The following is a 21,365-nucleotide window of genomic DNA, read 5'->3' on the forward strand; positions in this document are numbered from 1 at the left end:
GCTGATCCTCTCCCTCACCAAAGACCCAAACACCGCCAAAACCAATCTACAAGAAGGAATGAAAGAAGCAGCCGATTGGATGAAGAACAGCCGTCTAAAACTCAACTCGGACAAAACCGAAGTCCTCATCTTAGGATCATCCCCCTCTGCCTGGGACGACTCATGGTGGCCACCGGCCCTGGGTACAGCACCCATACCTACAGATCACGCAAGTAACCTGGGCTTCATCCTAGGCTCCTCCCTCTCGATGACCAGACAAGTCAACGCCGTCTCATCTTCATGCTTCAACATCCTACGCATGCTCAAAAAAATCTTCCGCTGGATCCCCACCGAAACAAGAAAGACAGTCACCCACGCACTGGTCACCAGCCGACTGGACTATGGAAATACCCTATACGCCGGGACCACAGCCAAACTACAGAAAAAACTCCAACGCATCCAGAACGCCTCAGCCAGACTCATACTGGACATTCCCCGTCAAGCTCACATCTCCGGTCACCTGAGGGATCTCCACTGGCTCCCCGTCAACAAGAGAATAACGTTCCGTCTCCCCACCCACGCACACAAGGCCCTCTACGACCTAGGACCCGAATGCCTCAACACACGACTGTCCTCTACACACCCACCCGCCAACTACGATCATCCAATCAAGCCCTCGCCACAATTCCGCGCATCCACAGATCCACCATGGGAGGAAGATCCTTCTCCTACTTAGCTGCCAAAACCTGGAATTCTCTCCCCACTCACCTCCGACTTACTCATAACCACCTCTCCTTCAGAAAACAACTAAAAACCTGGCTATTCGATAAGTAATGCACCCAGCCTCTTTCAAGCGCCTTGAGACCCTCTGGGTGAGTAGTGTGCTATACAAATTCCTGAACTTGAACTTGAACTATAAAAATGCAATGGTACTGGCGCAAAAGCGCATAGGTGCTGTACGCATTCAAAGCAATGTTTCATTCAAAGCATAAAGTTGACATTTGTAAAACTGTCTGAATGAATCACGAAAATACATTCATGAAAATGGCTTGTAAATACAGAAAAAAGGTGCAGAAACCATTTAATGTCGTATTACATGTAACTGTTGGTATGAGGACAAGGTAAAATATTTTCTCTGGTAGTTTTTCACAGAATTTAAGGCCTACATGTAGGTAATTTTATTTTATCACTTCTTAAATACCGAATTTTACCGATTCAGTATTTAAGAAGTGGTAAAATAGAGGGGGGGGGGTGTAGGTACTACAGAATCGGTAAATACCGAATCGTTAAGATTCGGTATTTACCGATTCTGTAAATACCGATTCGGTAATGCCCATTGATTCCTATGGGCATTGAAGCCCATAGGAATCAATGGGCATTACCGAATCGGTAAATACTGATTGAAGCAAGGGTGCAGGGGGTGTCACTTTGACACCCTCTAGCACCCCAAATACAGGCATGTGTGCCATGTGGCACACAGACATGCCCTAAGGGCATGTCTGTGTGTCACATTGCACAGGTGTGCATGCACACCTGAATTCGGTATTTTACCACACAATAGGATTGTGTGGTAAAATACCGACTCTTAAGGGCCTGTGGCACTGTAAACTGTGCCACCTACATTTGTAATTACAGAATCGGTATATTTACCGATTCGGTAATTTACCGAATCAGTAATTTTACCGAATCGGTAAATATACCGATTCTGTATTTTTCAGCCCCCTACATCTGAAAACCCTAATACCGGTCGGAAACGGCTGAAATCGGCCGTTTCTGACCGGTATTAGGGCTCCTACATCTGGCCCCTAGTTCTCTATGAATAGTTCTACTTTAAGCAGATTTACTTGGTGCCGAAAAATACAAATTTGGAAAAATGAATAATCATAAAAAAAGAGTTCCAAAGTTAGAACTTTGTTTTGAAAAATGAAGGTCAAACTCAGAGTTTCTCAGAACACTGTGTGCCAAATCAAAAGTCAGTGTTATTGTTTGGAGAAAACATCAAATCTTTTAAGTCTGTAAAGAATTCGTCTACCATTGTAGGTGAGAGTTGGATTACCTCGTCAAGAAAATCAACCGCACATAGATGTGAAGCGTCGCCGTCAACATTGGTCACATTAGCAATGTTCGAATCAGATGGTACCTGTGTGCTTGGGGTTTCTCGTACCTCAGCAGTAGCATTTTGCGTCTGTGATATCTCAATGAATGCCGTCATCAGAATTGGTAGCCGCTGGGGACAACACAGTGCATGGGCCGTTACTGATTCAAGCAAAGTATCAACATCTGTTGGCGTGACTAATGGGAGTGTCAGACATATGTCTAGCACGCATTCTTCTCCGTATAGCAGGCAGCGTAGAACAGGTAAGATGCAATCTTGCCAAATTGATCTGAATGATAGAAACCATGTGGTATTCACTTCTCTTAGACGAGGTAGTCCCAAAATTTGGACAATGCCCTCACAACACTTCATCGCCAGTAGAGTTGTCTCCATGATGAACTGGATGTCGCTTGTGGATTGACTTGCCATATCGCAGCAGTAGGAGCAAAAACAAAGAGTGCACAAAGTTTAGAAGGATTCCTAGGACTTCTTCAAAAGGTGCTAACAGTCCCGAAAATACTTTCTTAAATACATGTACAATACCACTCGTATCAGACATGTTTAAGATACAACTTAATATTTCCGAGAAATGTATATGGCAATTTGTAGTTAAGAGGGCATGTATCTCTGCAGAAGTCCTTGCGACCGATGTCAGTGACACAGTTTTCTGTAAAAGAATGGCTTTCATTCTGCTTAAAGTATCAATTCGTATAGAAGAGCTGTTCAGTGAAAGCCATAACGGCGACTCTCAGTCTGTGTTGGTTTTTGGAAACAATACTTGCATACAGCAAGTGACCCTGGCTGACACAGTTACTAGATAAGGTAAACCTGGCAACATGCCAAAGCAGCTGTGATCGTTCAATATGAGGTAACTTCTGTTTGAAAGCTGTCCAAAAATTGGATCACTCACAGCAGCTGGTGAACCTTGCAGGTGGCAGGTAAGTTGTTAGAGGAACCATCACAGGCCCGTGTAAATTAATACCCTGACAAAGGAGAGAACCGCTTAGTGCGTTTTCACAATTTTTACCACTAAGAAACACTTCTTTTCCCCCACTCCAACATCTGTGTGTGTATGGTAATTCCAAGGATGTCTTGATGTATTCTTTACCAAACCATTCAAATGTGCCTGCTGGTATGTGTTTTAGGCAATATTAAAAATGGAAAATTGGAACAGACAGAGTGATTGTTCCGTGTATAATCCATTCTGTGGTTGGCTTTTCAGCGAATGTTAATGGCAATCTTTCAAGTTTTTCAATGCTCAGCACCATATAGTCTGCTCCCCTCAGTTTGATCTGTTTATGAGTGAGATTGAAATCTGAAAACAGTGACGTAGTATTGATTGAACATCAAGGCACATAGCCTGAACAAAGGTTTTGTAACGTCCAGCCTAATAGCATGATAGAACGTATTTGCGACTGACCATGTTGCAACATGGCCAGGTCCTGTTCCATGATGTCTATGGCAGAGGATACTATGCTGTCTAAAGAATATATCCTGGATGACAGAGTTGTTTACCCATTGTCAACTACAGAGAGAGTTTTCTCTAAATGAATACGATCAAATTCTCGTATTCTTTCTGCAGTCTCTGCTTGAGTAAAATTCCATGCTTCATTATAAGCAGCATAGATACCAGCATATTTCAAACGTTTATGGCTTGGTTTTCTTGGTCCTAGCAAGAATTCCCTAAGACCAGCGCCACCTTTAAGTAAAGATAAGTGTGCATTACATCCTTGAGTGTAGATCTATGTAACCATTTAAGGCACAGTTTCCCTACACTCTATGTTGTTACTATTCCTGGATGCTGCCTCTAAATATATTTTGGATCTGGCCTAGTGAATGTGATCCCCTGTGTTTTATTCAGGAATCTATCTTGACAGTTGTTTGTGTCTGTGGGCCACATTAACAATTTTTTTCCAATCTGGATATGTTCTGTTGTGATGCAAAATAGCATGTAAGTCAACCTCCCCCTCTGAAGTGTTATTGTTATCAGGTGTAAGTGTAGGTATGGACGGATTGTTTAGGTCTTTTATCTTGGACAGTGTCATTCAAAAACATAATTTGCTCTGGGATGATGCAGGCTCTAAATAAAGCTTCTATCCCCTGCACTTGCCAATCTTTTGTGCCCCAGACAGATTTTGTCTCAATATTGTCTTTCCAAAAGTCGAAACCTAGTGAAGACAGCTGAGCATAAAAGGCTGCAGAATAAATTTGCTTGGTATTTGTGAACATACTTTGCATTGCTGTCTTATTAACATTTTTAAAGTATAATGATTCTGGATTGGAAGTATTAAAACCTGAAAAGTATGGACATTTTCCCCCAAAATTTTTTGAGCCACCCTTTGGTGGCTTAGGATAATGTTCCCATTGGTTATACAACAATACATTTCTAGGATTTGCAGATTTGTGCAAGAAATGATGACATAATGATTAACAATACATTTGTTCATAATCTGATGAACCTTCTAAGTATTCATGATTCGTAAATACAGCTGACATTTCTAAGTCTGACATCATATTATTAACAGTCTCGAAGTCCCAATCATCAGAAAAGGTACTAGATGAAACAAAGTCATTCACGGACATCTTGAACTGGTGTGGAATCTTCAACAGGTCTGACAGTCAAAAAATGTCATAATCAGTTCTGTCCCAAGCTATACCACCAGGTATAGGAACGACTGTGATGTTCACTGATAACAAGTCTCTTGTTCACAATGAGATGATTTGTGTGGCTTGATATTTGTAAGTTGATATTTTTACTGGCTGTGTCCTTTTTAACAAATCTTCCATTTATCAGCATTCCCAAAGAGTTTACCACAGTCAACCAAGGTAGAACAAAAAGCACACCCAACACAATCCAAAGTTCAATCCATGGTGAAAACAGATAAGTCTTTTCCAAGTGATGAAAAAGGTCTGTTGCTTGTTCTTTCAAAGTTCTTATTACTGGCGTCGTTTCAGGTTCGCTTGGATCCTTGGAAAACGTATCAAAGTTGATGAAATAGCCAGAGGCAGTTCTGTCAATTGTAGTGATTGCATCCGGATTCGTTGAAATTGCTGGAACCTATTGATCACTGGATACATTCGTGTAGTCTGAGGTTCTTCGTTGTAAACTGACAAACTGTTATTTGGGTCTCAAGAGGTACAAGTTCCATAGCTTTGTTACATAGACCTTCATTTCGCACTGCAGATTCTTCAAAGGTGATGAGCCTCTCAGTTTGAACCTCTTGGATAGTAGCCAGATTAGGGCGTCTGCTACATTGGCGGTGTCCACTTGGCCTACTGCTTATGATCGGCCACATGATGTGGTTTTACCAGGTCGATAGACACAAACCTGTTCTCCTTTTTACCAGCAAGGGGCAGCAGTAATACTGTTCTTGATCCGTGGATTGCTAGGGCAGGTACTGGTTGTCTGTAAGAAGGCCCAAATCCTTATTGTACCCGATCTTTTCTATGACTAGATCCCCAAGCTTAGGAATCCAGACAGGCCTTGCCGGGACGGTCGGTTTCTCTTCAGTGGTGGTTGGCTTCAGGAACACGTTACTTTGTTTTGTTCTTATTTCATTTTAGTCCTGTAAAACAGGCAAACAGTCTTTGATATGAAAGGGTTTTTGGTCTACCACTGAAGACTGACAATCGAGATCTGATACTAACATTCTGGTCCCAAAAAGGACTTCATATGGAGTGATACCTCCTAGACAACTTCTTGGCAGATTGTTAAGACTACATTGGACACTTATTAGATGTTTGACCCACCCGTCACCCAAGCCTAATTCCTTGGCTGTTATAGATTCCTGTGGAGAAGTGTGGCTCAATGGTTAGAGCGGCAGACCCTGATGCAGAGTTCTGGCCCGGGACCAGGATTCAATGCCCGCCTCGGCGGGTCTTGGGCTCAATTTCCTCGGACCTGATAATTCTCGCCTCGGTGCCTATTCCAATCATGGGTCCCACTCTGCAACTCTGGGCAATAGCTTGCTTAATCTCCCCAACAGCGCTTGGATGACTGGCTTCACCTTGGGGGTGCCCAGGAGTGGACATTTCACAGGAAAAAGCCAGTAAGGGTTACACAGCGGTATGCGTGACAGCACCAGGACACCCCAGCTGGGGTATTAGTGCGCTTTACAAGTACAAATTACATTTACATTTATGTCCCGTTTTTTTCTCTAAAACTACCAAATTTCCCTCAGGATGGAATGGACTACAGCACCACAATGCAACATCCAATTTGGCCATGGCCTCCTTGTAAGCTCGAGAGCTAAATGCAGGACCCTGGTCAGAATGTAGCGTGCCGACTGCGTATATTCCGATAAAGACTCGCAAATCTTTTATAAGAGTTCGAGCGTCAGCCGAGCGCTGAGGCCACATCCAAATTAATCTTAAACGAATTCACTGCGACCATGATATATTTGTAGTTACTATCCCTTTGTAAGGGACCACAATGGTCCAGGTAAGCGCAAGCCAATGATTTATCTGAAATTAACAGGGGCGTCTGCGCAGAACTTTTCACAGTAGAGACTTTCATCTTTTGGCAGATTTCACATTCCAAAACATAGTTTCGGGTCTGTTTCCTCATGTGCGGCCACCAGTATCCCTGTTTTAATAATGATACTGTGGCAGAAACACCTGCATGTGCAGAGACAAACCCTTCATGTGCTGCTAAGATTAGACCTAATCTATGTTCCATGCTTGGAATTACTCAATCCCCCATTCCAGGAATTTGAGCAAACGGAACATTATTTGCATCAGTTATGTATGAGAATTTGAGTGGAAACGCTTTTGATAATGTTTTACCACTGTCTTTGCTTAAAGCATTAACAGCTAGCATTATTTTGCCGCCTATTTTCGTTTTTGAACGAGTGATTGCAGATACGGAAGCCGTTTGCACAGCTGCCTTCGCGGCTTCATCAGCCAATGAGTTTCCTGCAACGTGAACGCCATCACGTTGATGACTCAGTGTATGTATCACGTGAGTGTTTTTTAGTCCTTATGGTAACTGAACTACTTGTTCCCAAAGCAATTTATGCTTGATTGTGCCACCTTTTGCATCTTTATAACCATTTTGAATCCAGTTTTGCAAGTATTCATTGTAAGATTGGACACAATAATACGAATCGCACACTATGAGTGTGAGGAATTTGCCGTCCGTATTCTCAAGCGCCATCTTAAATGCTTGTAGTTCAGCTCGCTGAGCTGTACAATCTCCTAGATATTGTGTTGTAGTGACCATTGGTCGGAATTTGCCATCGTGCCAACAATCTTTAACGATCGGGCACGCCGCACTATAGGCTTGTTTACCCCCTGTAGCGGGTTGAACTGATCCGTCAGTATAAATTCTACATTCATACTGCTCTAGAGGCAGAATTTCAGTAGGCAGAGGGCATTCTTTTTCATATTGTAGAAATGCTTGTGTCTTCAAATATGGATCAAAACGTATTCAACGTCTGTTGCAGCAAGAGAATTAACCCATTGTATCCATCTTGAATGTAAAGCTTTAGCATTTGGAATGCTCGCTTTCGTCACCGCCTCTAAGGCAGGTATAGGTGTAACGACTATAATGCGCCTACCCTGTGCGAGGGCTCTTTTTTTTGTTACTGCAGTTTGAACCGCTGTCAGAATTTTTTCTGTTGAAGCAAACTTCATTTCTGCTTGTGTGTACAAATGTGATTTGTAAGCTATTGGCACTTTTTCACCTTTGTTAAAAGTTAAGTACGTGAATCTGCATTGTCCTGGAATGTTTCGGATCACTAAGTTGCGTACGTTTAAGCGTGTTTGCAAATGTTTTGTCGCTAACATGTCTGTTTGCAGTGAACGCAAAATGTCTGTGTGTTTTTGTGTCCAATTAGCTGTTTTAAAATCAGGGGAGAGTCCTCATCCCATCCTACATGATTTTTATATAATGCAGGAGCCTGGCCTACTGCCCATTTCCTGGCATAGGTATATTTTAAATGAATTTGAATGTAGTTGGAGAAATGTGGCATAATGATGTCTTCGCCATGTGGGCACTCCCTGACAAATTGTGGTGGCCAGTCTTGCTCTGCTAGAAGAATGTCATACCCTTAGATAGTCACTCCCAAAAGAGTGCTTTCACTTTTCTTGGTATGTCCCTCTCCATTCGGAGTGTTATTTCATGTAACTTATGTGGACAACTAACCCTGGTATCTGCAGTTTCAGCTTGAATGAATTCATTCAAGTCCACTGTCTCCAGATGAACCTTCAAGTTCTTATGAGCTATGGTGACTTCTGCTGTGCTGTCCAACATTGTCTAAGCCCATTCCCTGTTCTTGAGTTGTGTCCTCAAGATCCTTGGCATGTCTGATTTTTAGACCTGCTACTTACTTTTTGGTGAATTGAGGTTTCTTGTTTTTCTGAACGTGCTGATCGTCTTTGGACTTCACACGTTCTTCCTTGTGTTCTGATCGTCCTATTCTTACGAATTTCTGTGACGAAGTCTGAAAGGTACGAGAAGAATGTGTATCAGTATCTTGATATCTATCAGGTTTTCTCAAATTATCCCTGTTCCTGAGGTTATACCTCCTTACAGAGGGCTCCTTTTGAGGAGATCTACCTCTGGAATGAGAACGCTTTTCTTTAGAAGTTGTGTTCTCCCACTTCTTTTTAATAGGAGTTGGAGTGTTTTTAGTAAAGACCTTTTCAGGACTTTCTGACAGTTGGGGCTTAACTGGTTTCCCACCCAAGCTGTCTCTGCCTAATTCTTCATAGGATTTTTCAATGATTCTGGCCAGTTCTTGTGGTTGCTAAGTTACATCAAATTCCCTTAACTTTTGGCGGATCGCCACGGATGCTGCTTCACCTTTAATATTAGCTAATATTATTGTTGAGACCTGTTTGAAATCTTTCAGTAATTTCATACCTAGATTTAAAGCGGGCTCTGCCCCGTTTTCATTTTGAATCTGTTTCAGGACATCTGGTATTACCACCATAGATGGACCACTGTGTGTTTTAGTGTAAATGGCAGCAAAGACTGTACACCAAGTGTCGCAGTCCTCCAGATGTGGTGAGATCCCCATTGTTAAAATTCTGTGTTTCTAATGAGGGGTAGTATTAGCAAATACTGCCTTGATTTGAGTAATTGTTTGAGCTATCCGGAATGGAATTTGTTCACGTTTTGCAGGTAATTTACCAACGACTGAATGTAGAGCCTGTGGTGTAATTATATATGTGTTCCCCTGGTGGGGGGTATGCTGTGGAATCATTATTGCTGGTTGAACTGTAAGAGTCCGCATGACATATTGAATCAATTGTCTATAGATTTTGATTAGCTCTTTGAGTTGAGCTCATAGTTCCACCTCTGTCATTTTATTAATTTCAGGATGTGGAGTATAGCCGGCTAACACCGGCCATGTTGCTCCTGGTCTGCCCAGTTGACCAAGCCTGGTAATGTGATTCATATGTTTTAGGGCGCCTTTAAACCAGAGCACATGTTCTTGGTAAGTTAGTGGAATTTCTATATCCTCAAAAGGAATGTATTCCACTGGTGTTTCATCTTCTTTGTAGAAGTGAAACACATGTGTTCTTGGATCTGCTTCAGGGAAGATTATCCATGAATAGAATAGCTCTGTCTGATGATATTCATGTGCCTCTATCACAAAAACTGCCCTACCACCTCTTGCTGATAGGCCATTTTTTATAAGTTTTATAGTGATTGCTTTCCTTAAATTTAGAGGTATGCTTATAGCATCCTCGTCGGTTTCGTTAAAACCTGAAATGTTAAGAGCTGCATCGGCTGGATCAGCCGCAGCTCCACCAGTTTCGGTGTTGTAATCCCTGTTTAGGGACATTTTTGTTTACTGAAAGTTTGCAAAGCAAGTTTCAAGGAAACAAAGATTAGGTGCACAATATTTTGGAACACTGTATCCTTCAACGTTGAACTAACCAAAAAGCTAATACATAGGATTTTTCGACCTACTCAGCTATGGCGAATATTATCCCTTTACCCACTCCAGAGGTCTATTGGAGTATTATGGAAAAAGGGGTCTCTGAGAAAAGCACGACTGACATACTTTAGTATCTAGCAGTAAATTAGTGCCTTACCAAACGTTGGGCACCATGTAGTGTAGTTCTTATATTCCCAATAGGTCTGCGCATTGGAATATTATATCCTATAGATCTGACGTAGGACTTATATCAGTAGGTCTCTCTCGATATACTAAACTTAATTGTGAGTGCCAGCTAGCTCAGAGGTCACTAGAAACTTTCTCGAATTCACAAGAAGGGATTCGTTTTTGACAACCGCATAAACATGACACTTTTGTTTCCCTAGGACTGGAATAACTATCTCAGAGTCGTGGAAATCAATAGATATGTTTTCACTCAGTCAATTGTGCATGCTTTGTTTCCAGAGAGTTTGCAGAGAAATAGTGAGACGGGCGTTTTCAATAAAAGGTTTATTGAACATTCTTCTTTCTCATACAGAGAGGTGAACTACTACAATCGTTAGACAGACTGCAAAGTATAATGCGTACAGCGAGAATAGTATTATAAAATAATACTGTAATAGCTTTGTATGGTTTCTAAGCCATGTAAAAAAAAATACACAAATAACACAGGCTAAAATACTCAACTGGTCCTTCTAAAATACGCCTACCTCAATGTACCTAATCTAGGTCTAGTATGTGGGAAGAAGTAAGTATGGTCTTTAGCATAGGTTTAGTTTTTGCCAAGAATCTACCAAAGGTTTTTCTAGGTTCTAATCAGCTCCATACCTTAGAATGAAGGAGGTCTGGTATCTCTGTCTCTGGACTCGATTTCCCAACACCCCGCAAGGCGAGTCAGAAACACTGGAGATGGATTTCTCAGCAGAGCAGGGCAGCTTCCTGATCAGTGCGTCAGCTGGTGAGTCGGCTTCCTTCGGCACTTGCTGTAGCGAGCTGCGTCGGGCAAGTAGGCGGTCAAACTGCTCCTAACCACCGTACTTTGTTATAGCAAGTGAAGGTATATTTATACCTTGAAGGTGTTTAGGAATGCCATGTTTGATGTAAAGTCAGGCATATGAACATCATGAAATGAACCCCTAAGGAATATATGTTCATTGTAAAACTAACTGAGTTCTCAGAGAAATCAATATTCAAGCAAGGAGAAGTCCCTAACGGCTTAAGCTGGTTTTCCAAGAAATCGTTCTGCTGGTTGGTGAATGGATGGAAGTAGCCATGCCTGTATTTGGGTTGCATGGGCTATGCCTAAATAAGGGCTTGATTTCTATGCCTATGTAAGGGCAACATGAATTGTACCTATATAAGGGCATGAATCAGGAAAATCCATTCGGAATCTAAAATACAATACAACAAAGCAGTGGACATACAAAGGGTGTAGGTACCCTAAAGGTAAGAAGCCCATTGGCTTCTTCCTTCTGACCCCTGTTACACCCCTAAAATTAGTATTTAGGGACACCCCTAAACCTTTATCCTCATATTAAAGATATTCTATTAAGAAGAGGCCAAAGAAGAGCCGTGCAGCAGTGAAGACTGAAGACACCAACTGACTTGGCTCCATCCCTACCGGCTGTTTGCAGTCCTCCAAGACCTTGCTAAAGAAGAGTAACTCGTCCCACTGCCCGGTGATTGCCCGTACCCTGAGAGGAGTGTCTGCTTTCCAAAAAATACATAATCTCCTCTGTACAGAGGACCTATCCAGAAGACAACCAGCTTTAAAGACAAAGTGCTCTGCCTGCGGAACCGACCACCTCTGCACCCGATGCCCACTGCCTGTGTTCCAGTATCCCACCAGTCTAGCAAAGGTTCCTCAGAGATTTACAGCAAGAGTCTACCATGGGTTGACCCCTGCCAGACTCCATGTCGATGCCTGCATCCTTTGCACGATGACCCCCCACCCTCAACCTGCACCAGTAAGCTGATTTAAAACACTGAAGGATACCCTTGCAACCAGAGCCCCTGGGCCTTGGGGAGATCAGCTGATGGTGTCCCGACACCCCAGCACATCCCAACTTACCTTGCAGCCTCCTGGCCTGAGCCTGCAGCCTTTTTCCACCTTTGAGATTCCCCATTAGTTTGAATTGGGTGCCCAACGCTGTGTTGGCACTCTGCACGTGGCCCACCTTGTTGCTGAGGGTGTAATTTTGGTGCTGCTTTGTGACCCCTGTGCTCACCTTAACCCCCAGAGACTGGGTTCTAAAACCATGCTACTCACCTGCAAGTAGTACTACTTTGATTACCCCCTTTCATTATTGGATAACTTTGGCACCAGATCCTGAGGATGACCTCTGCAACTGGCCGCCCCAGTGCCGCTGGTGGTGCACTGAGGTCACTTATCCGAACCTTGCCTTGTACTGATTCTTCATTCAAAAGCTCAATATCGTAAAGGCCTGTGCCACTGGGGCGTCACTATTTTTGATGTTCTGTTGGCACAGGCTTCTCAGTCGCACCCCTGTGTGGCTTTGCATGGCTTCATAGATATGGAGTGAGGCCTTACTCTGTGTCAAGGAAGCTTTCCATGGGCGTTGGGGTGGGTGTTCCCATGCAACACTCATGGACTTTGATGCTGCTCCAGATTTACAAAATCCCATAAATACTGGGCAGCACCGAATCCTCATGCCTCTCCAGAGCAGGAGTAAAGAGGAGAAATGTTTTCAAGTTGCCTTATTATTTTCCTCTTTGCAGATCTGCTGCATTCTGCAGCACACATAGAACAAGATAAAATCTTCCATTGAGTGTTTTTGTTGAGCAGGATGGGACCCCTTCCTGCATAAAAACAATCATGCCAACAACATAGACATCCTTGCACCATGACGCAAGGGTGCCTGTGTTGGTGCTAGGCTGCAAACTGTGTGCCGGCTGAAAGGACAGGAATGCACAGTATCGTGTAACTATGGTGCATTTCTGTCCTTTGAAATTGCGTCGGGCAGCGCAGCAAAAAGCCTTGTGTCGCTGCCCTATGCCAATTCATGCGTAAATAAGGCCCTTCATTTGAAACCAAAGCAAAAATAGGAGTTCAGAGACTGGGCTGTATTTGGTAAAGATACAGCATCTGGCTTCTCTTTTCAGAAGTGGCCAAACATGTGCCATTGAGGAGGCCAGAGACCTCCTCCTCTAGGTCTGTTCATAAATCAGCCTCAAGGGTTGACCTTAGTTGTCTGCGAGGGGCGTGGACCTTAAACACACATGATGAGGCAAGACTGAAGACCTGAGTCACAGATTGAATATCAGGTGAATCCACTGGGTATCATATGAGGGGTTTAACGCAGTCTACAGAAGACCGCCAATATCACCAGGTAAGATCCCAAGAGAAAACCACGTGTACAACATGCAGTGAGCACTGATCACGCAGACAGGTTACCTTTAGGGAATCTGGGCTTGCAAAGTAGGTGGTCCCTCCGAAGCGCATGGTGAGCCAGATGTCAAAGCACTGTGCCGCGACATGGCTCAAGGGCAGGTAGCTGAGAATATTCTCGTTTTCTTGCTTGCCAGTATAGTTGCCAAATAATTTCGTGGTCCATGTGATCTTGAGAAGGAGAAAAAAATGCAAGTTAATTGAGGAACTCGGACCTCCAAAATAAACAAACTAATTTCTAAATCAAGACGAGAATTACTTAATTTATTTTTTACTATGTAGCTCAATCAATCTTTTTTAGAGCACTTCTTGTCAGCTATGAGGGTATCCGGGTGCTGGATGGCTGAACTGTCATTAATCCTAAATGATTGCATGAAGACTTCTCACTTTACCTCTTTTCCTGCCTTGTTCTTCTTACATTCAAGAAGTCACTTCTCAGGAGTAACATTTGGATTTAAGACCACCAGCAGACGGCCATCCGCTAAGATATGGCACCAGTGCTCTAGGAAGGTGGGTTGTCTTAAGTTGGCCCAAGATGCTTTACTTCATGCCACTGCAGGATGCCTGCTGTGCAGAACTCCAAACATCATTCACATATCCAGAGACAGACAATATGAAGGAAACAAAACATTGATAAGTGTGAAACAGCACACTTTGTCCCATTCTATGAGTGGACCATAAATTCCAATGGGCTTGGTAATAAAAGTTACCAGGCACATGAGCATTATATGTCCTTTGTGCTTTAAATAGCATGCTTACATAGTGGGTTTTTAGAAGCATAAATCTCTGGCCACATCCCTAGGTTACAGTGACTAACCACGTTCATACTTGATCATTTGGAAGAAACTGCCAAAACCCGCCCCAATCACCCTGGTCCTTCTTGATCTCCATTGGCTGTCAGCAGTATCTCACTGAAGCTTGGGGCAGATCAAGACCTTGGCCAACAGTGCATTTCCAATGGTAACACTCACATTGTCATGGCTCAGCATCACCCCTTTAGGCTGCCCCGTGGTGCCGGAGGTGTAGATCAGAATGCAACACTCATTGGCCTTCTGCGAAGCGATGATAGCATCTAACTTTTCATCAGGAACGGATGATCCCACCTGCATGAACTCTTTCCACTGTTGACAGAAAAGAGTGATGTGTTAGAAAAACCTCAAAACTAAACACTATCCATGAGATTGGGCATTCTAAGGCAACTTCAGTAAAGATATGCTTCTATTTTTGGTAGTAAACAGGAAGATATACTTAGTAAGAGTTTAAATGTCCCACAGACATATTACCAGAAAGATTTTCTAGTGATGGATGAGAGGAAATGTAGGACGACAAAGAAAGATCCGAGGCACAGGCCCGGGGGCTGCTCTCTAAAGTCTATTTTAAGTGGATGTGGACATTGAGCAGCCTGAAAGTTGCATGGCAGCTCTTTGTGGACACTTCAGATGACTTGTGCAATCGCTGTGCACATGTGTCTTAGAGCACAGTATGCCAGAATCTAGACAGGTCGGAGGCAGTGCAGAGTGGTATGGTGTGACCAGTAGCCTTATCATGGGGCATTTAAGAATGTTGACATGTGGTGTTGCTGTAGAAGTGCCTGCCCTCCATCTCCAAAGATTTCATTGAACTAACCACAGATGTTCACATCTGGAACTCACCATTCTTGAGAGTCTACAAGTGGGGTATGTTGAACAATGATAAATAGGCACAGGGAAAAGGAGGAAGCAGCACTCGCGGATGCTGAGAATACTGAACAAGCAGCAGTTCTTGTCTACATAGATGCATGGAGGCACAGACCGAGGAACAGAGTTCAGGATTTGGCAGGCAGGACGGGAAAATGGTCGGCAACTCTGATGGGTCTGCAAGATCCCAGGAGCTCTTAGAAGTTGTACTGAACCAGATGTCAAACTGCAAGCAGAATGATATCAAGAGAAGGTCGTCTCAGTAAATTCAGGGCCTTGCTTGAAGAGGGCTTTATGAGCAGTGCAGAGTGGCCAGTGCAGCTGTTTCAAATGGTGAGAACATTTTTTTTTGCTAGGCAGTCCTAACAGAACTCTAGCCACTGGATTTTAAGACAATGGATCATAGGGGGTGGCAGTCAAAAGTCTGAAGAACTGCAATAATCAAGTTGAGACCCCACTGCTTCTTGAATAACCTCTTGTGGAAAACTGTTGAGATGTACTATTGGTGTGCAATCAGGATATCAGGATGCTCTAGTAACAGCCTATCTTTATATCGAAGGGACATTGAGCAGGAAGACAGCACATGCTGTTGGGCTTCATACACAGGTGTTTGATTGTCTTGCAGACAGGGTCTAAATCTATTGAATTGTACCACAGCATGTCTGTAAGCTGAGCATGTCGACCAGGCATAGATCTACAGACAGTGACTTCTCAGAACGGAATATGTGAACTAATGTTGAAACACCATGTCATTTTTAACTCAACCCCCCTTGTTAAGTGTGGAAGGCCTTCAAAGTGCTGTATTTTGAGAGGTGAAACCATCACCATTCAGAACTCTCTACAATCTACCTACTATGGTTTCAAAGAATGATCTCCAATCAAAAATATACTTACATGTGTTTCTTTCTTTTTCAAGGATTCTGTTACAATTATGTAAAGGTTCTCTAAACTGACTTCGAATTAGAACATACATATATTAATTATTTTAAGTTTGAGACTTCTATATCTTCCCAATACACTTCAGATTGATAATGCTTTGTCAGGGGGCTCACCCTGATTTATTCCAAATGCACAGCTTTCTGGAATAACACATTCCATCAGTTTCATTGTGTAAACCCTTAAAGTCAATTCCTCACATCTCATATCTACTAATTAACAGAACTTTGTTTCATAAAATGTTGGCCTCCCATGTGTCACCATAAAAAGTAAATGAACCTTTACAGAGAAATGTTCCAGTTCCACCCCTTACGCCACTATTGAGTACCCAGGTCCATAGTCTTCCTGTGACCTCAAATGCTTCTTTACCCTGCCTTGCCATATATCACCGCAAACTGGTTCATCATTTACCTGCTTGGTTTTCTAATGGATCCTTCGCTGTTCTGTTTCCCATAATCCCGAAATAGTCCTCCTCACTTGTGTCAACAGACTTTTTACAATGCACAATTCCAGCCTCATGAGTCATCTTTCTTCCATTGTTGGCGTCACACCATGATTACTTGTTTTCACTAGTTTTTCTGCATATTATTGTATTTGCTCTCAGCAACATCAAAGTATCATTTCTGAATTACATTCTTCCTTTCATTCCAGTCTTTATTGTATTTTCAACATATTTTAATGCACTATATCCATGTTCAGCTACAGTCTTATTCCTTCATAATAAACCAGAGATATGGCTTTGTTGGAGAGAATCCCTGTTACTTTTTCCACTGACCTGTTGTTTTCTAATCCTCAGTGAGACCCAACTGTGCTCTAGCAATAAAAACAAGCATTGGCATAGCCAATAGGTCTCGCTTTTGGGACCTTAAGTATTCAGTTATCCAGCACAATATTCTCGGTGCAACAACATCAACTGTTGCATTGCTAAACACTTATAAGGTCCCAAAGGCGAGACCCATTGGCTATGCCAATGCTTGTTAAAACGGTAAGGAAAGAGAACTTTACAATGTTTACCTGAGTCTAGACGTATTTAAACGTTGTCTATATAAAATAATGCTTTAAAAAAAATTCTAAGGAGGGCCCCTGATGATTTTTTTTTGTGTGGGGGCGCTGCATAAAAAATTTGAAGAGCAATGCTTTATGGTAATACAAATTAATGTGGAAATTAGTTCTTCCTTTTATGTTCCAAAATAACTGTTAGCATAGATGTTTATTTATTTATTTGGCGATTTTTAGAGCGCGCAAATACCCGAGGGTGTCTCGGCGCTATAGTTGCAGAACTCTCTGGCGGATAGGGGGGGAATTAGGCTGGGAACAACCAAGTTTTCCGTTTTTTTCTGAAGTTGAGCAAAGTTGGCGCACATTTGATGTGGAGAGGGAGTGTGTTCCACAATTTGGCTGTGGCAACGTTAAAACCTTTGTCACCCCAGTTAGCCCTTCTTGTGCGGGGGACTCTTAGCAGGTGAGCCGAGGATGAACGTAATGTTCTTGGGTGTTCAAGTGGCCGGAAACACAACACGTTTACTTAAAAATAAAATATATTGAATCTCCAAAACAACATGCCTTCAATATTGAACGTTGTTCGTATTTTGGCCAAAGAATTAAAAAAACATTATCAATTTAAAATCAAGAAATTGGTTTTATATATAGGATCTTTTCGGACCGTTGCATTTGGATCCTTGCAATATTTTATAAGGTGCGTTTCAGCCAAATGGAAGAAAAAAAGGGTTAATGAAAGATCAAGAGGATACTAATTCCCAGGCCTGAGCAGCTATTTTGTTTCCTGCACACACTGCTATGCTGCAGGAATTTAGCTTTGTTTTCTGAGCTACTCTAGCTCGTTTCGAGCCAGGCACGATGGGAAATATAGTCCACGCGCCGCTCGGATGTGGCTCCCTCTTGCAAGATTTTGGAACAATGAAATACAAACCCCAGCAATCTCCTTTGAATCCACGCGCGTGTGCTCACTACGGGCATCAGTAAGGTAACCCTGTGTTGCTTGGCTGCGGTTACCGGTATTCGGGTAGTTAGAGGTAAAAAGTGTACCAAATATCACGTTTTAAAGTTGTGACTCAGCAGACATTTTCCAAGGGGTATTGCCTTGCCCACCATATAAATTATATCCCTGCCCCGGGCCCATTGTTTATCCTCCCGCGTTGGCTGGATCAAGTCCCTACTGTAGCACCCGTGTTCCCCTTGGAGGCAGCGACACCGCAGAAGCTTTCCACATCCGGATACGACTCGAGCGTGCGCAGCCGCATTAATAACAGCAGTAAGTCTGAGGTAGTGGTTGCTGTGCAGTCAAACAAATGTTTCCTTCTATTCTGTGCACTGCCTGAAGAGACTTGGTGACCAATCTTTTACTCGTTTTAATCCTAGTCGTGTCCACGGAGTCATTGAACATAGGAGTAAGTGTGGTGTTGCCGACCAGCCAAAGTTTAGATGCCAGATGCTCCCTTTGCAAATACATTAGCAGGCAACAGTGCCTGGAAGTATGGTTCTGATAATAAAAAACAAGCGTGACACCGCTGCAGGGGGGGGCGCGGCTCGGGTAGCAGCAGTGGGGAGGTAGGGGGGCCTGCACAATTTATTCGGGGGAGCGATAATTGCTGCCATTTCATGGCGCGCGCTCTCGCAAGTAGATCGCCTCACGTGCACGTGTTGCCATTGAAGGCAATGGAACGCGTGCACGTTTTGGGCTGATAAGCCCAAGCGGTCGCAAAAGGTCTTTTTACCTTGAAGCGCATGCGCGCTGCCTAGCGAGACCAAAAAAGTCCTGCAGTGCACACACAAATGTGTTGTAGGAGAAAGAGTACAGGCTTAGATCGTAGTTCAATAGTAATAGAATCAGCAGTGATTTGCAATTTTATTTTTTTATTTCAGTTGTATCTAGCACAAACACAACCAGAAGGGATTGGAGCACTTTACATATAAGAATCAGTTACATTGCATAACTAGACATACTTTTTTTTTTTAGGCACAGGTAGATTAGGTGATTTGCTCAGAATCACAGGATGCTGCGCCGACGCCGACGCCGAGACTCAGACCCAGTTCCACAGTTCCACTGTTCCAAAGTCAGACACTCATGCTGTTATGCCACATCCTCTCCATTCTGCAAAGATTATCTTTATGCTTGGTGGTAATCTTTACATTATTGGTATTTTTATTACCACCTGTGGTATCATTAGTGCCAGAGGAAATTATGACTTGCAGTGAAAATACAATCTAGAGAACACATAATGTCCTCCTTGTAACCAGTAATATCACCAGTATTTGTTTACCACAGGTGGTGCATGTGCTCCTAAAGTTCAACCAAATATTTCTACAAAATCCGGTTCTGGAAAGACAATATTTCCTGCCATAAGAAATAATGGCTCCAGGAAAGGTAAGGATGGCACAATTCAAATCCCTATGAGGAGCGAGTGTCACAGAGGAAGGCTTCGGAAAACGACAAAGAAATCTTGATAAGCCATAGAGATGGACAAGGTCTGAGCAATAGTGGAAGGAGACAGGCCTTCAGAAAGGTATTGCACCACTGGAGCCCAGTAGCTCCACTCTGAATGATGATTGTTTCTACAGAACTGAGAGGAAAGAGACACAGCCCTAATTTCTCAATTGATATGGCAATTGTATCATTCTAGCCACTATATTCAAAGCCCTATAGCATAACTAGGAGGCATGACTAGATCAAAGTCAACCTTTGGTTTTATGAATAGCTAAACACACCAAGAGTGTAACCGTGGGGGAGGCCATGAGACCCAGAGTCAATGGAGATTCATTGAAACGTTTGTACATGGTCTGGAGAAACTTTCTTCCTGACCAGAATTTTGGGGCTTATTATCAAGAAACGGCGTAAAATTATCGCTAATTTAGCGGCAGGAAACTGACGCTAAAGCGGCAATAATGGGCTTGATAATATGCACTTGTGAATTCCCATATAAGCCCATGTTCTGGTGCAAACATGGGCTTCTATTGGAACTCTCCACGGCATGTCATCAAGCCCATTATCACAGCTTTAGCTGCAGTTTTCTGCCGCTAAAGCGGCAATAATTTTAACGCTGTTCTTGATAATATGCCCCTTGGAGTCTCCAAGCAAAACTCAAGTCTATATACATTCCAAAGTCACCAGAATCTAACACAGCTGGACCAGAGAAGACTGTACGGCACAGAAAATGAAGAATTAAATTCAACACAAAAAGCGTGAGCTAGACCCATTGGAGGAACAGAAAACTTTAGTGAGGGAAGAATATCCCACCCCTTCCCCCTGTTTAACAGGACAGTCCAACAGCAGATGATGTGGGCTTGCACAATAGAGAAATAAGCTTTCCTTACTCTTTCAATCCTTTTTGATGTAGTTCAATGGGTCTGTAGCAGATCCAACCTGCATTGCTTTGTCAGGCAAAGGATCAATAAACTCAGTAATAGATTCAGCCTTAAGACTCTGGGAAGAATGAACTCTCCACTTTTCCATTGAGCACCCTCTAACTTTAGGTTTAATCAGAACATGATCCAGGAGTTCAGCAAATGAAGAAGGTCATGGCAGCACATCCTTTAACACCTCCTTTAACCCTCTTCAGAATATTGCCATCTGAATGCATTCCACTCAGGTAGTTTCTTCATCAAGCTCATGAAATTGTACTTTAGGACAGTGCTCCGTGATTTCCCTGAGAAATCTCACACAAGGCATCCTCTGTAGAAGCTTCACAATCGGGTCTCTAAAACATCTTCATGAAGTTCGCAAAAAGTTGTCATAATTGTTCAGATGGGGTTTTCTGCAACAACTAGAGGGGTTTTCTAAAGCCAGAGCTGCACAAGCTAAGGAATAAATCAGATGCCCCACTTTGGATCGGTCAGAAGAAAATTGAGAAGTTCGAAAGGCAAACTAAAACACTAAGCTGTCCAAAAACACCTTAAAGGTTCTCCAGAATACCTAGAAGGTAAAGGACTGATGGCAGACAGGTTGCAAGTTCTGGAGTGGATTGCTCGACGAAGGGCAGCATTCTCAGTTCCTTAACTGGTCATTACTAGGGTTTGTACCCGAAGAACAACAGCCAGGTCAATATCACAATCCATGTCGGAAACCGATGGATACTTAGGGAGGCACAACCTATTCAGGGCTGAATGCTTACCTGCAGTCCGGTCCTTGGTCTTCTGCTGTCCAAGGTATAGGGCAACTGTATCCAAAAACCACAATTTATTCACACACTGGAATATGTGATAGGCAATTGCCCTTGAGAAGCTGCTACCTTCTCAGGAGGAAAAGCAAACAGCATAAAAATGCCCTTGCTGGATAAGGACATCAGAGGGCTAAAGAAAATCAAGGATCAAAGGTCAAACAGGAATTCTTCTATAACAAAGAGTAAGGATCAGCAAAAAGATGG

The 21,365-nt window shown here is 42.9% G+C and overlaps 1 protein-coding gene across 1 annotated transcript in view; it reads right to left on the minus strand.

Moving 5' to 3' along the window:
* Window positions 1-21,365, minus strand: part of LOC147725889 (long-chain-fatty-acid--CoA ligase ACSBG2-like) — a 380,881-nt gene that overhangs the window by 125,158 nt on the left and 234,358 nt on the right. Inside the window, exons 7-8 of the mRNA XM_086960034.1 lie at window positions 14,344-14,493; window positions 13,379-13,543 (exon numbers count right to left, since the gene is read on the minus strand). Of these exons, the coding sequence (XP_086816160.1) occupies window positions 13,379-13,543; window positions 14,344-14,493 (315 nt within the window). The remainder of the gene's footprint in view (window positions 1-13,378; window positions 13,544-14,343; window positions 14,494-21,365) is intronic.

Source organism: Lissotriton vulgaris, chromosome 3_1 (genome assembly GCF_964263255.1).
Source record: "Lissotriton vulgaris chromosome 3_1, aLisVul1.2, whole genome shotgun sequence".
Lineage (NCBI taxonomy): Eukaryota > Metazoa > Chordata > Amphibia > Caudata > Salamandridae > Lissotriton > Lissotriton vulgaris.